The sequence below is a fragment of the Sarcophilus harrisii genome, chromosome 1, assembly GCF_902635505.1.
Source record: "Sarcophilus harrisii chromosome 1, mSarHar1.11, whole genome shotgun sequence".
NCBI lineage: Eukaryota > Metazoa > Chordata > Mammalia > Dasyuromorphia > Dasyuridae > Sarcophilus > Sarcophilus harrisii.
In genome coordinates, this window is record NC_045426.1 from 660,763,568 (window position 1) to 660,779,514 (window position 15,947).

A 15,947-nucleotide genomic window follows, 5' to 3' on the forward strand; every position below is an offset into this window, starting at 1 on the left:
AGGATTCTGTAGATTCCTAATGCAAATGTTGATTTTCCTTCTGAATATTAACAAGTAGTCACAATTCAGCATGATTTCTTATTGTTGAAGGCAGATTAAGACAAACAAAGCATACATTCTATTGTATTAGCAAGAGGAAATTGGTAATGACTTTGGTCTTACTTTAAATGTGTCAGTGGGCCCAAGGAGTACCATTTGTCTGAACATACAATTCAAGGTATCAGAAATTTTTTTAAAAATTATTTTAAGTTCTCACCTGTTTCTCTTTTCCTGCCCTTTTCTCCTCCTGGCTCTCATTTTTGCTCTGAAGAACTCATACAGCCCATTCTGTTCCCAGCCTTCACTGTAAAACATGTATATTTTCCTGAAAAACTAATTCTGAGCATCTCTTGTTCAGATGCCATATTTAAAAAAAAAAACAAAAAAAAAACCAACTTATAGAGTATGCAAAATCTGGATCAGAGGTCCCCAATATCCTAGGCCATACCATATTATCATTCCTAGCAGCCCCAAAGAAACTCTTACATAGAAAAAACTTCTACCATATTGTAGTTTGTTGGAGAACTAGATGCTCTTAGCTTCAAATAATTTAGCAAATGGCTGAAGTATCAAGTACTTTCTAATTTTTACCGTTCAAAAGACTATTCATCTTTTTCATTTTAATCCAGCAAGTTAAATCCAGTTCAACCAATTATGAAGTAGTTGTATGGACTCTAGATACAATCAGATAAAATCAGACTTAAGCAGAATGTGTTAAGTGCTCAGGATGGGTCAGAAAAGCAAGAGAGAGTCAGAAGGAAGGGATTAACTTTTCTCTGACTCAGTCAGAAAAAAATTCCTATAGGATACATGACACGAGAGCTTCAATGAAAAATTGGGTTTTGAAGCATATTGGACAGTAAATGCAAACAAAGGTAGGATAAAGCAGAAAGGTCGAATAATAAATAAAACATTGAGTGAATATTAGACTAAAAAGACTAAGGAGAACCACTGGAATTTCAGCTTAGTTTGACAGAATTGGGGAATAGTCTAAAGGGTTAAATGCTTTTTTATACCTAGAGCTCAGGCCTGGCTGAATTAAATTTCTCTCTTCTGTAAAAATATCTCAGCTCTCCCCTGATTTCTCTACTACTCTGTGCAGTAAGAAGGCTTGCTATTAATCACTATCACTATTATTTCCATCACTTTTATTTCTAAATAACCCAACCAAGCTACAGAAATAAGCTGATTTCCCGAAGGTCAGATGAATGATTGGTGGTAGTGCTAAGACCAGAATCTCCTCTGTCTGGGCCACAGTGACTACACCATACCAACCCTTACCTGTTTCTAGGTCTATCATGGGATGGAGGACTATAAAATGCCTCCACTGCTGCCAAGAGCCTCTCGCTGGGAGGCATGGGGGGTGGAAGACGTATATCTTTTGGATCCAAAGGCTTATACTCATGATCTTCTAGCTGCAGGAGATAAAAACACACATTTGATACACCACACAATTCATTTGCCAAGTCAATTCAAATAAACATTTATTAAGCATTCCCTTGTGTAGGGCACTCTGCTACACTCTTAAGAATGGTGGAACAAGACAGTCCTACCCTCATGGGGCTTACAGCTTAACAAGAGACTACAACATGCACACAAATAACATGTGAATTAGAACATGATAACTGCATACGTATGAGAGGACAAAAGCCGTAATACAAGAGACAAGGAGAGAGATTAATTCCAAGTTGCAAAGGGGAAGAGGAAGAGGAAATCAAGATCACGAATGTCAGCTTGAAGCAACCTCGGAAGCCACCTAGGCCAAGCTAAACAGAACATGAAGGACCAATCAAACTGTCTTTGCCTGGAATCCTTGACTGAAGAAGAACTTGCTACCTCTCCAGGCAGCCTACTCCATCTTGCTATGACACTACCTGTTAGAAAGTTTTCCCTTTAAATAAAATTAAATTTTACTTCTTTCTTATCCATCCTTTGGGGCCAAGCAGAACATATTTAATCTAGATAAAAGTCCTTCATATAAATAGTTGACAGTTATCATGGTCCCCTCCCCTGCCCTCCATATCAAGTTCCATGTGATCCTCATATGGCATGAATCTGAGGGCTTTCATCATCCTAGCTGTACTTCCAGGAACACTGTGAAGCTTTCAATGTGGTTCCCAGACTTGAAAACAAGCCTCAAGAAGGGGCTGATTCAAAGCAGAATTCACCTCTTGTTGCTATATCAGGTTTGTCCATTCATTCTGAACTGGGAGTTCAGGAAAATCATGTAATTTTTCATACCATCAGAGACATAGCAATATTGTGAAAGTGATTTTTTAAAATCTGTAAGATATTAAATTTCATACAGAATTTCTTTTTTTTTTAACTTCTGTCTGTTAGTAACATTTAGATCATGTCATCCAGTGTATTAGCTACTTCCTCTCAATTTTGCAAATTTAATAAGCAGGCTATGTGTAAAACAGCATAAGATCTAGTACAGATTTCTGACACCTTTGGAAATTTTTCAAGCTGCTATCACACCTTTAATGATCCACTTTGTAACTAGTCCCATGCTCTTCCATCTTTTCAACACGAACGGAATGATACTTTGTCAAATGCTTTACTAAAATCTAGATAAGAATTTTCTGCAATATTCCCTTAGTTTATCAATAGAGTAACCCAATCAACTAGATCCTATTCTGGATGGCTCTGTAGAATCACTTTTGTGGTTATTCACTAATTACTGCTTTCATAACAAATTATAGAATTTTGCCAAGAACCTCAAGTCAAAATTCACTGGCTTGTACCCTTTCTGTTCCCTTAAAAGAAGGGGGGAAAAAAAGGAGGCCATCTGTCCTTCAGCCTTTCAGTATATCCCCAATTCTTCCCATTATATCCATTATCTGGAACACTGGCTCATAGGATGTAGTTCATCTAGGCCAGGTGATCTGAACTCATCCTGGGAAACTACAGGTTCTAATTTTCTTAGCTTAGATATTAACTCCTCCCTAGCTATGTTTATTCTGTCATTTTCCATACACAGATTATCTCCTTAGCAGAGGAAAAAAAAAAAAAAAAGCAGAAAATAAACTCTGCTTTGTTTTCATTATTCTAAGCAAAAGTTTTGTCCTGCTGATCAAAAGAAAAATTTTAAAAGCCTTATTCGTTACCCATGGCTTTACTTGGGTAAAGGAAACCTTTGAGGTTTAACATTCCTGGCACTAACCTTGAAACTGTTAATCACTTCTCAGGTTACCCTGTTATTCACCTTTACTTTCCTCTTCTGCACATTTTTACAAAATCTCACTAAATTGATTGGTGAGTTCCCTATGCATGGATACTAATGTCTTTAGATGACTTTCCCCTTCCATACTAGAACTGTTTCTCTTTGTACCTTCAGACTTTGTTCTGGCTTTCCCATATCTACTAGGTCAAATTCCTTTGGGCAATTTTAGTCCATAGGATCCTAACTATCCTTTTTCTGAATTCTTTGAAATATGCTGTGCTCCAAATCCATATTGTTATCCAAGTCCCAGTTTGTTTGTTGGTTAGAATCAGATAAAAAACCATTTTCTCTTTTTTGGTTCTCTTTGTTGGTTCCTCTAACTTTTGACAGAATTCTTTGACATGGTGGTAGTTAAGATAGCTACTGAAGATAGGAAAGGATTTCTGTGAGTGAAACTGGGGACAAGGGCTAATAATGTAAAGACAGAAAATGCTCAAATATAGTTTGTGAAGGGGAATATCAGGAGATAAAGCTGAAACGAGTTAAAATTTAAGGGTCTTGAATGCCAGAGTATGCAACAGCATTTTGTCTCAAAGGCAATGGGAAACAACTACTGAGTTTTAGAGTAGGGGAGAGATGTAGCCAGACTAGCCTATATGGTAGAGAGATTATGCTAGTAGCCTATGAAGGCTGGACTGGGGAGAGACTAGACTGGAAAACCAATCAAAGAGAGTAACATACAGGAGGAGTTCAGATGGTAAGATGACAAGTTAATTTGGTAACATTGGGAATAGAAAGGAAGAGGCTGAGGAACAAGCTATTACAGAGAGAGAATCAACAGGACTTGGCAACTAATTTATATATAGGGTAAAGGAGAAGGAAGAGTCAGATTTTTCCAACAAGTATTTTTTATTAAGTACCTACTATGTGCTCTGCTAGCTGTGTGGCTTCTTTTTGATACCAGAAACACTGTTAGTAAACACCATCTTTGAATACAAAAGGATAGCAATGTTCCATATTCACAGCTTTTTCGTCCACTGCAAGTATTTATCATCTTTCTCACCCAACTAAATACCTTTCATCTTACAGCTCAGTAGCACTTAGAATCTCTTACAATGATGCCTTCCCAGGAATGGCCTGAGTATAACTATAGAACAACACTGGTGTGGGCATGTCTAACAACTTGTTAGATAGGCAGGAGTGCCATGCAGGGTACCGAAGACAGTCTGGCCTGGTGGTGAGAGCAGCAACCAACAGTCCTCACTCCCTTAACTGCAATCTGTGCAGAGGTTTACAATATAATGGGGAAGAGTTGAAACTTAAGGAATTCTCTCATACTTTTGCAATTAAGATGGCTTTCAGAGCCTTTACCTGGATGGTCCTTCTGACAATATTAGGGCTGAAAATAAAATACAGGAGTGATGAAAAATAATGAACTAAACAGAAATGAAGGTAGCTCTTTTATCTTTTTCCCTTTTGGTTTTATCTTTTTATTATTGTTAGATTCCTATTTCAGGCCCCCACTCACACTCACCTGGACTAGTAGTTTCCTCATTGGTCTGATGAATATTTCCTAAGGCTCCAAATTAATTTTTCTTTTATACTAATCACCTCCTCTATTCTGCTTTTCAATGATTTCTTACTGCCTGCTGACTAAGCAAAGTTGAAAAGTCTTCCTGGAGACTGCACTCCCTTTCCAGCTTTTTCTCATAATCTTTCTTATCATGTATTCTACAGTTGCACCAACTGGACAAGTGCACATATCCTTTATTGTTCTCATGTGTCACTATATTCCCTCTGCTGGCCTTCCTTCATCTCTAGTTATTAAACTTTTATGCATCTAGAATCACAGAGCTGGAGTTGGGAGGGAGCATGTTACCAAAGCTCACATTGTAGAGATGAAGAACCTGAGGGCCATTTCAGGGCACTTCCTCCACAAAGCCTAACCTCATCCTTTGGTTGGACATAACCCCTCCTTTTTCTGACCTGACAGAGATGACAGTCTCTCGTCTACCACCTGATGTACTTCTTTAGAAAGGTAATGAAGCATAGAGGAAAGGACAGTGACGTTGGGAATGAAAAGGGACCTGGGCTGGACTCTGATCTCAGGTGCATGAATTTTAGCCAAGTCATTTCACTCGTCTGGACCTCAGTGTCCTCATGTGTAAAATGTGGACAATTATTCTTGGAATACCCACCTCACAAAGTGAGTGTAAGCACTGTGATTTGCAGTATCCTTAAAGTGCTATATAACTGTTATCTTAATCTGTTTTTTTGTTATAATGAATATTTGTATATGTGTTGTACTTCCATTACAACAAAACTCCAGAGAGCAAAGATGGCACCAGATTCAATTCACAGGATGAAAGAATCTCAGTTGGAAAGAAATGGAGGCCAAATGGTCCAGCCTGTACCTGAAAAGGAATCTTTTCTTGAAGACCTGAAATTATAGGGAACCCATTGTTCCCAAAAGGAGCCACATGATCTTTGGACTGTTCAGGTTGTTTAGTTTGTCCTATGACAACTAAATTTGCCTTTTGTAACTTCTACCCATTGCTCTTGGTTTTGGCCTCTGGGGTCTTCTACTTGACCCCCCCCTTCAAACACTGCAGACAGTTCTCACCCACACAGGTTGCCTCTCTGCCAGATTAACCATTCCCAGTTCCTCAATTTCTAGTGTATGCTCTCCAGTTTTTCAATAACCCTCCTAAATAGGGCATCCAAAATTAAATTAAATTCAACAAACATTTATTAAGTGCATATGTTATGCAGAGAACTGTACTAAGTGTTGGTAGAGATACCAAGTTTAAAGAAGACAGTTTCTGCCCTAGTGGAGCTTACAATCTAGCAGAAGAAGAAGAGTACATAATATATCACATGCATTAGAGTGAAAAACAAAATGCTATAAAAATAAGTAAGACTGTGGTGTTAATGGAAGATGGGGGGAAGGTAGCATGAGAAGGAATTGAACAGTTGAAAGGGAGAAGGGCATTCCAGGTGTAGGAACAAGATAAGCAAAAGACTAGAGGTCAGAGATTCAAAGATTTAGAGTTGGAAGATCCTTTAGCACACATTTAGTTCAGCACTCTCTTTATGGAGGAAGAAACTGAAGTCCAGAAAAGTTAATTGACTTGGCTAGGGCTATACAGGTAATAAAAAACAGAGCCAAGGTTTGATCACAGGTTCTCTCAACTCCAAACAGTACCTTTTCGAACCATACCAAGTTACCATCACTGTGACTGACAGTTGTACTTAGTTTTCTATCTCCCTCAGCTGGGCACTAAGCACAGGGCCCTAGCCCCTTAAATGTATGCATTTAACAAATGTTTGTGGCAGTGAATTTTCCAAAAAAGTAAAAGCAGTTTAAAGGCAATAGTGGGTTATGCAACTGAGGAAGGGATGAACAGTCACTGAAGGCAAATGCTTTCACAGACCAATCCAGCTTTGGCAGCAGCTCCTGGCTGAGAAGTCTCTCATCACACTTTAAAAAGATACCTGAGTCAAGTCCACCCGGTAAACTACAATGGGAAAAGTAAAGGATGAATTCAAAATAGCTATTAATGAAGTTGACATTCATAGGAGCAAAATTAGGAAGCAACTGCTAAAAGAGGAAGTGGCACATGGACATACGTAAAAGAGAGAAACCTCAGGGCAGAGATAGATCAGCAACACTGCCCAGAAATGGACCAGAGCAATGAGAATTTCATTGCATTTCTGAGTTCTGCCACTTTACCTTCACAAGAGGAGCCATCAGTCCAGCAGGTAGGTCAAAGTATGGGACGTTGGGGACCAAGCTGGGGTCATCATGATTCATGTGAGGAGGCCCCTGCCTTCGCATGTGAGGAGGTTGGCCATTGAAGCCATGAGGGGGAGGCCCAAAGTCTGGGTGCTGGGGTCCACCCCAGGGGGGATGTTCGTTGATCCCAGGATGAGGCAATCGGTGGCCAGGATGGTGATGAGGAGGTCCCATCTCTACACACAAAGGATGAAACATAAGAACTTACAGGCTATTAGAGACCATATAATAAATAGTACATTATTCAACAAAAAGCTCTCCAAAAAAGCAATAACTTGCTAAAAAGGCGCCATCCTCATTTCTGGATGGATTCCAGATATGTTCATATACTTCAGCTCTAAACTCAATCCCTGTATACAGCTCCAGCCACTTTCTATATCTCAGGCTGGCTGGGGAAGGTGGGTATGTCACACTGAATGAAAGAAAGAAAAGATAAACTGTGTCCTCTAGAGAGAGTACTCATCATCTGACTGTGTTAGGGAGGGTCATTAAGATGCTTAGCATGCAAAAGGATCATTAGATGAACATTGTTATAAGGAACATTTAATTCTTCAGAAACACTACTATAAATGAATGCTGAATTGGATGAATTTACAGAGGATTTCTGTCCTATTTTTGTCAAAGTCTAGTTATGAAGAAATCACAGGTTAGAACCAACAGGGCTGGGACTGATTAGAATGACCTGATGATAATAGGCTGAGCTGGATCTGTGTCTTTCCTGGAAGAGGGAGCTCCCAATGAAGGACAGTACCTGCTGCTATACAACTTAAGAATCTCAGGGAGTTGCCTGGAGCCTTGAGAGTATAAGTGACTTCACCAGAGTCAGTACAGCCAGGATTTGAACCTAGATCTGGCTCTGATACAAGTTAGCTGAGTGATGAAATAGACTGAGTGCTTGATGTGAAGTCAGAAGATTCACTTTCAAATCCTGCCTTAGATACAGGTTAGTCCTCTTCTGATTTCCCATTCTTTATCTACCTCCCAGGGTTGGGGTAAGAACTAAATGGAACAACATCCATAAAGCCATGTCAGGGTGTAGTTATGCTACCCTGGCACCATAACAGGGGCTCCATTTACAGAATAATCCTTTAAGAGCTGTAGGATGCTTGATGTATATTCTCTATTTGCTCTGGGCACATAAGATTAGTCACCTCCCTGGAACTCATTTCAAGGAAGAACACTGGAGAACTTCCCAGAGCTCTCTTGGTTTGAATAGCTGGAAAGCTACCATCTAACTGGGTCACTTCACTTTGAAGAAAAGATAACTTGCCAAAGGTCACCCAGCTAGGACCTGCATTTGGTGCCCTGGTGGGAAATCCCATGTACTTCAAACACCTCTTTCTGCCTCTTACTCATGTAACTTCAAGTGTAGTAAGGGGACCTAGCACAAGCTTAGCTAATGATAAGAAAATGCCCTTGTAGAGGATTTATGAGAATAATATGGATGAAATTTGCAGAGAGGCAGTTATAATAGGGACCTGAACACAGGTAGGAGGAAGAGGAGGGATACCCAATCAGATTTTGTGAAGTACTGGAAAATTTATGTATGAAAGGTCTTGCTTAACTACTTTAAGGGCTCTGATTTCACAGAGATGGGTACTCTCTCTGCTGAAAAAATACCTAACCACTTCAAACCCTATGCGGATGATCTTATGTTAGTAATATGGCTAAAAAAAAAAAAAAAATTCCACTTAGGTAGTCTTGGTTCTCCTGATAAGCTTCTCCCTAGAGTTACCATACTGTCAACTGGATCTGCACCTGAAGGGATAGTCCCTTCCCAACACTGCTCTGTGGGCATAAGAATTAATAGCCGATGAGCTTGGACTTTTTAATTTCTGTGTTTTGAAAATAGTAGATCTGGGGGCAGCTAGGTGGCACAGTGGATAGAGCATCAGCCCTAAAGTCAGGAGAACCCAAGTTCAAATCTGGTCTCAGACACTTAACACCCTCTAGCTGTGTGATCCTGGACAAGTCACTTAACCCCAACTGCCTCAGCAAAAAAAAAAAAAAAAAAACATATCTGCTTTCTCCATCATCCCCAACTGAAAGAACAAATAATAAGAGTATTATCAATGGGTCACTCACCAGCAGGAAAATCTCCTTGAGGGTAATCAAAACGATGAGGGTATGGGGGTCTCTCAAATGGATGTCGAGGGGGGAAATCTTCCTGCATGAATCGTGGTGGGAAGCGGTTGAAGTTGTGGGGGTGAGGAGGCTGGTTGAACTGTGGATGTTGCTGATGGGGAGGGAATGGTCCCCGGAAATGGGGTGGTCGCTGCATCCGAAAGGGTGGTTCCCTTTGACCACCACCCCAAGGAGGCTGCTCATGCTGGTTATTCCAAGGGGCATCAAATTGATTATTCCAGTTAGGGTCTGGTTGGTTGTTCCATGGAGGGTCTCGCTGATTGTTCCACCCTGGATCTCTCTGTTCATTCCACATTCCTTCATGGTTGTTGTTCCACGGAGGACAGTGAGGAGGTCCCTGGTGGTGAGGGTAAGGAGGCTGGTCAGGAGGCTATAAAAATAAAGAATGTAATAACATAATCTACTTTTAAGCCAATTAAGAGAGAATAAAGGCACATATGTTTTTACACATAAGTTTTGGAATTCACAATTCTTAGTCCATTTATATATTTTTGATAGGCCTACTAAGTTGGGCTCACCATAGCCTCAACAGTTTGTTGCCTCAACATGGTGTGAAGGTGTCTAATTTTACATAGCTGGAATAGTTGCAAATATAAACACAGTGATAATATTTCTATCTGCCACTGATACTCACTTAAGTTAGGTGAGTTAGATGAGGCTCATTACCACACATAGCCACAGGGCAAATTATCAGTCAAAACAACTCACAAAAAATGACTAACTAATATCTCTAAACTAAAGAAAAGTTTTTGAATTTAATCAATGGAATCACAAAGTCACCCATTCTTGGAGGATTAAAACTTAAGTAACAGAATGGTACTAGGGCAGCCAGGTGGCGCCATAATGCACCGGGCTGGGCCTGGAGTGGAGATTTGAGTTCAGACTGGGCAAAAATCATTTAACCGAATATGCATGCTCCAGTTTCCTCATATATAAAATGAGCCAGAAAAGGAAATGGCAAACTACTTTGGTATCTTTGCCAAGAAAACCCCCAATGGGGTCACAAAGAATCAGGTATGACTGAACAGTACTAGAATGGTAAATCAGAAGTCACAGAATATACTTTATTTTTTTTTTTGGGGGGGGGGAGGGGGGGTAAGGAGGGAGGCCCCCAACACAGGCTAATATGGAAATATGCTTTGAATGATTTTATGTGTAAAAGGGATCGTACATTGCTTGCCCTCTTGATGGATGGAAGGGCTATAGGGAGAAAAAGAATATGGTTCCCCTGACTCAAGGAGTCAGTGTTCCATATATCCCAAGGAAAAGAATTTAGAACTCAAAATTTTAAAATGAATGTTTTAATTTTTTTTTCCTAAAGGGGGTAAAATTTCAGAACTTGGAAGGTTCTTAGAACATAGAATGTCAGAGCTAGGAAAGCCCTTAGAACCCAGGGTGTCAGAGCTGGGAAACCTTAGAACCCAGGATGTCAAAGCTGTAAGAGCCCTTAGAACCCAGGAGGTCAGGGCTGGGAGAGCCCTTAGAACACACAAGGTGTCAGAGCTGGGAGGGTCTTTAGAATCCAGAATATCGGGGCTTTACAACCTGGGATGGCAGAAGTGGTACATAACCTTGGCTAGACCCTGTTGTTCCCCTTTGTACTTAGAATTCTTATCAGTAAGCGTTCCAAACCTTTCCTTCTCCTAAAATATCTCTAAACTCCAAACTTTCCAGAGAGTCTCCTGCTTGACAGATGAGACTGAGGACACCCTACAAAATTATTATTGCCTTCTACTCTTTGGTCACAAAGAGGATTGGAATGAACCCGAGAGATCAGAATCTGAATCCAATTACTCAGACTGCAAATTCTATTTTGCCACAAGGTTCTCCTTATTCTTGTGCTAAACCCATTTACTTGTAACCTTCAACCTTTTACCTCATCTATGTTAGGATATTAGTGCAGTAGATACCCACTTTTCCTCTCTCCTGGATCATTCACAAAATGCTTAAGCAACTTAAATTGTAAACATCTTCTGTTAACTCTGGTATTTAATCTCTCTTTAGTCCCACCTTTCCTCTCTACCTGATGTGGTCATTTAATTACTATTAATGTCCTATTAACTTGTACTATTAACAAATGTCCTATTAATTTGTACTCACCTCCCAGGAGGCTCTGTGCCTCACCAATATTCTTGCACTTTATTTTGTACTAAGGTTAGCTTTGTATGCATTCCATCCTCCTATATTAGGCTATAAGGACTATGTCATAAGAGAACATTTTCTCTTCCAGCACTTAACCAAAATATCCTTCACATAGTACATTTTCATGTATTTCAGCTTAATTCTCTGAGAATATTAGAGCTTGAAAGATTCTTAGAGATTATTTTACAGATGAGAAAACTGAGGTTGAGAGAAGAGCACTGCCAATGGGCAGCTTTTCAGAAATGTCTCCTCTCTGGAGAACACCCAAGTTGGGGTTGCTGTGAAAATAGGTTAGATCCAACATATCTTATCTATCTTATCTATCCCCCTGACGCAATCGGGATTAAGTGACTTGCCCAGGGTCACACAGCTAGGAAGTGTTCCATGTCTGAGGCCAAATTTGAACTCAGGTCCTCCTGACTTCAGGGCTGGTGCTCTATCCACAGTGCTATCTAGCTGCTCCTGATTCAACATATTTTATAATTTCCTGTGATGTTCATGAACTTCCCCAAATGTTCCAATACCCAGGAAATGTTTTAATGAAACAACAACATGACACTTATAACTCTTCTTCCCTGATACAGTACCTGTTGTTGGCCCCAGGGAGCAACAGGATGAGGTTGGTCAAACCAAGGAGGTTTATTGGGAGGAATGGGCTCATGGGGCCCAGGTCCTCTTGGACCAGGGGCCGCAGCAGGGTCTTGTACGCCTCCCCCTGAAGCGTCATATTCAGAAGAACCTGGCATTGGGATGGGAGGTTTGTTGTCATCTACAGGAGAAATAAAAAAATCAGTTACATAAGGCTGCCATGTATCTGGAAACAAAGCAGAAACAGTGACTACATGTAAAGGCATCAGCAGGTATGACCAGAGGCCATACCTGACATCATGCCTGAAAACCTAATGCAGTATGCTTCTAACACAATTCTCTTATTACCATAGAAATTATGTGAATAAAAGCTCAAAGATGGTCTTTAAAACACTGGAGAAACACAATTTCTGGAATACCTAAGTATTCCACTTCTTAAAAAGTAACAAAATCACATGATTCTGTACTCATCTCCTTTTTTCCACTTTTATAGCTTGAAACATCTTTCATTTCATGACTGAAGGGTATCATGTGAAGAGAGGAGAGTTGGTCTATTTGGCATCAGCAGGCAGAAGTAAAGAACAAGAAGGACAAGACAGAGGGATATAGACTTTAGCATTTTATAAAGAAAAAGACCAATTCCCCTCCTGCTGCAGATAGAATTGATACAATAAAGCCATTCAGAGTGGGCCTGGGAGTAGTCTGTACAGAACTGCTCCAGTCCACAGTACAAGTTTCTTTTTAATACCAACCTAAATACACAACCTAAATCACAATGATGACGTTAATGATCATTTCTAGAGCACTTTAAAATCTGCCAATCACTTAGTATACAGTCTCCCACTGGAGTACCAAAAAAAGTCTTTTGAGATATTATGATCACATTTTACAAAGGAGGAAACCTGGAGCTTTCACCATTTAGGACTAGATGAGAAATCTGAGATGATGTAGTCAAAGCCTGATAGATTTGAAGCTGATAAAGTCTCTACTCAAGTGGTAGGAAAGGCCAAATGCTAGGTCTGGAGGCCGGGAAGATTTGGATTGATTCCTGTATTATACACTTGGAAATCAGTTCACTTAACAATACAATACAGCTTCAAAATACAATAGTTTTCTTAATCAAATGAGGGGCTGAAGTTACTTCTAACTCCATTATTCATCAACCGCCTACTGGGCATTTCAACCTCAACAGGTCCAAAACAAAACTCATTCTCTTTTCCCCAACACTTAGACTCTATTGAATTTCCTGATCACTGTCCAGAGTGCTGACGATTACGCTCCTGGTCAAACACACTCAAACTCTTCACCATCATTCCACATATGCAATCTGCTGCCACTACTGATCATTTCCACTTTTACAACATCTTTTCCTCCTCTTTACTCACACTGCCACCAACTCAGGATACCTTGGACTATTGAAAAAGGCTTTCAGTGTTCTTGCCTACCTTAAGCCTCTCTCCAAATATAGTCTTGTCCTTCATTTGGTCACCAAAATGATCTTCCTCAAGCTGAAGGTCTGACTATGTCACTTGCTAATGGAACATCACTTCCAGGATCAAAAATAAAACTCTGATGTTTGAAGCCCTTAGTCACTTGCCCCCATGCCTTTCCAGGCTTCTAAAAATTTTACAATCCACTGGCTTTCTTCACACAAACATCCCATTTTGGGGCTCCAATAATTTTCTTTCTTTTTGGGGGGGTATGAGGCAATTGGGGTTAAGTGATTTGCCCAGGATCACACAGCTACTGTTAAATTCTGAGGCTGGATTTGAACAAGTCCTTCTAACTCCAAGGCTGGTACTCTATCCATTGTGTCATCTCACTGTCCTCTGCTCCAAGCCTTTTCAAGGGCTGGCTTCCATGTCCAGAATGTCTCTCTAGAACACTGTTTCTCGGCTTCCCTAGCTTTCTTCAAGCTCCTATAACCTCTACAAGAAGTCTTTGTTCAACACCCTAAATTCTAGTGCCCTCCCTGATTATCCATTCACATCTTCACATCACATTGTGAGTTTCTTTTTTGCTCACAACAAGCACTAATTAAATGTTTGCTGACTCATAGAGGGCTATATTTTAGGTCTAGAAGATCATAGTTCAAATCTTACTGCAAACACTAGTTAGGTAGCCTTGGGCAAGTAACAAAATCACTCAGTGCTCCAGTTTCATCCTCTGTAAATTGAAGAATTTATAGGGCTATGGCCCTAAAATCACATAAGATCCTCTGTTCTCATTTTATACAACAGGATAATGACACACAAAGAATTCAAGTCATCTGTTGTACGTTCAAGGAGCACATATATATCCACATCAAATTTAGTCTCCTCAAGACATACATGAAGTGATGCTAAATGAAATGAACAGAATCAGGAGATCATTATACACTTCAACAACAATACTACATGATGATCAATTCTGATGGATGTGGCTCTCTTCAACAATGAGAGGATCCAAATCAGTTCCAATTGATCTGTAATGAACAGAACCAGCTACACCCAGAGATAGAACACTGGGAAATGAATATGGACCACAACATAACAGTTCTACTCTTTCTGTTATTGTTTGCTTGCATTTTTATTTTTTTCTTCTCAGGTTATTTTTATCTTCTTTCTAAATCTGATCTTTCTTGTGCAACAAAATAACTGTATAAATATGTATGCATATATTGTATTTAACATATCTTTAACATATTTAACATGTATGGGACTACCTGCCATCTAGGGGAGGGGGTGGAGGGAAGGAGGGGAAAATTGAAACAGAAATTTTTGCAAGGGTCAATGTTGAAAAATTACTCATGCATATGTTTTGAATATAAAAAGCTATAATAAAAAAACATTTCAGTCTCCTCAAACTCTAAAATACAAGCTTCTGATTAATAATTTTTAAATGTCTATAAAACAATTTTTAATAGATTAGGTCTTTAGTTCTCTCTCTCCTGAACTGTAGCAGAAAGACAAATTTGCAGTGGATCTGTCAGAGGAAAAGAGAACGAGGCATGGCATCAAAAAGCCAAAATTTGAATGCTGTTTCTGCCACTTATGGACCCTGTGACTTGGGGACAAATGCCTCTCCACTCTATACCTGTTTTTTCAGTTCCAAAATAGGGATAATAATGTTCTTACTATCACTCTCTCCCTTACAGTTTCTTCCTCCACTTCAAGCAATCACTTCAAGAACTATGAAGCAAGACAACTATATGCTCTCTTTCAGAAATGAGATGCCTGTCTCTGGGAATGGGTAATGTACAGGTTGTCTTGGAATAACACCTGACCCGTGGCTCAGCCCAAATAGCTTTGTACCCACCTGGCTGTGTGGTTGGAGGGGCAGAGGGTGCAGGTGTGGGCGCTGGAGGTGGGGCAGGTGGGGGAGGTGTGGATTTCACTTCGCTTTCCATGGGTGGGATCTGGATCTGCTGTGGGGGTGGCTGCTGCTGCTGTTGCTGCTGTTGCTGCTGTTGCTGCTGCTGTTGCTGCTGCTGCTGCTGCTGAGCTAAGCTGTTAACAAATTCCTCATGCTGAGTCTTCAAGGTCTGTATCTGTTGTTGGAAGGCCATCTGAACTGGCTGTACCACAGCTGCATATTCAATGATCAGTGTTGCCTAAACCAATGAAAACCACAAGTCAAACATGAACCAAAAGACATTTTTACAGGTGTCCAAACAGCAGCCCCTGGGATCATTCTTTACTTTTTAATTATCTCATGAGCACCATTTCCTTTTTTATATCATTGTAAACTTCCCAATAATTCCTTTTTCCTAAAGGAAGACTTACATTTACTCCTATTCAGTGTCACTAAGATTCTTTATTCGATGTCAATTAGATTCTAAGTCTGCTAAAATGTACTCTCCCCCTCAAATAAGTTAAGCTGATCGAAACAACACACCAGTTGTTGTAAAATGACAGTCTATTACTAACTCCCATGTTCCCCACAGAGCACCCTAACTCTTGGGTGACCCACTTACTCTATATTCATTAGCAAGTCACAACTTATCTTGAAAAAATTCCCAGATGTATTCTAGTTTTAAAGCTTCTTTCTAGTTTTATAAACTCTCAAGTAGTTTGTTCCATATAGATCAAC

General features: G+C 39.9%; 1 protein-coding gene across 3 annotated transcripts in view; it reads right to left on the minus strand.

Moving 5' to 3' along the window:
- Window positions 1–15,947, minus strand: part of CHERP (calcium homeostasis endoplasmic reticulum protein) — a 30,610-nt gene that overhangs the window by 3,480 nt on the left and 11,183 nt on the right. For 2 of the 3 annotated variants that reach the window (XM_031947962.1, XM_031947964.1), the window contains 6 exons: window positions 15,174–15,468; window positions 11,876–12,057; window positions 9,087–9,516; window positions 6,939–7,177; window positions 1,321–1,454; window positions 257–343 (listed from right to left, as the gene is read on the minus strand). In XM_031947962.1, the coding sequence (XP_031803822.1) occupies window positions 257–343; window positions 1,321–1,454; window positions 6,939–7,177; window positions 9,087–9,516; window positions 11,876–12,057; window positions 15,174–15,468 (1,367 nt within the window). The remainder of the gene's footprint in view (window positions 1–256; window positions 344–1,320; window positions 1,455–6,938; window positions 7,178–9,086; window positions 9,517–11,875; window positions 12,058–15,173; window positions 15,469–15,947) is intronic. The other variant, XM_031947963.1, reaches the window with a different exon arrangement.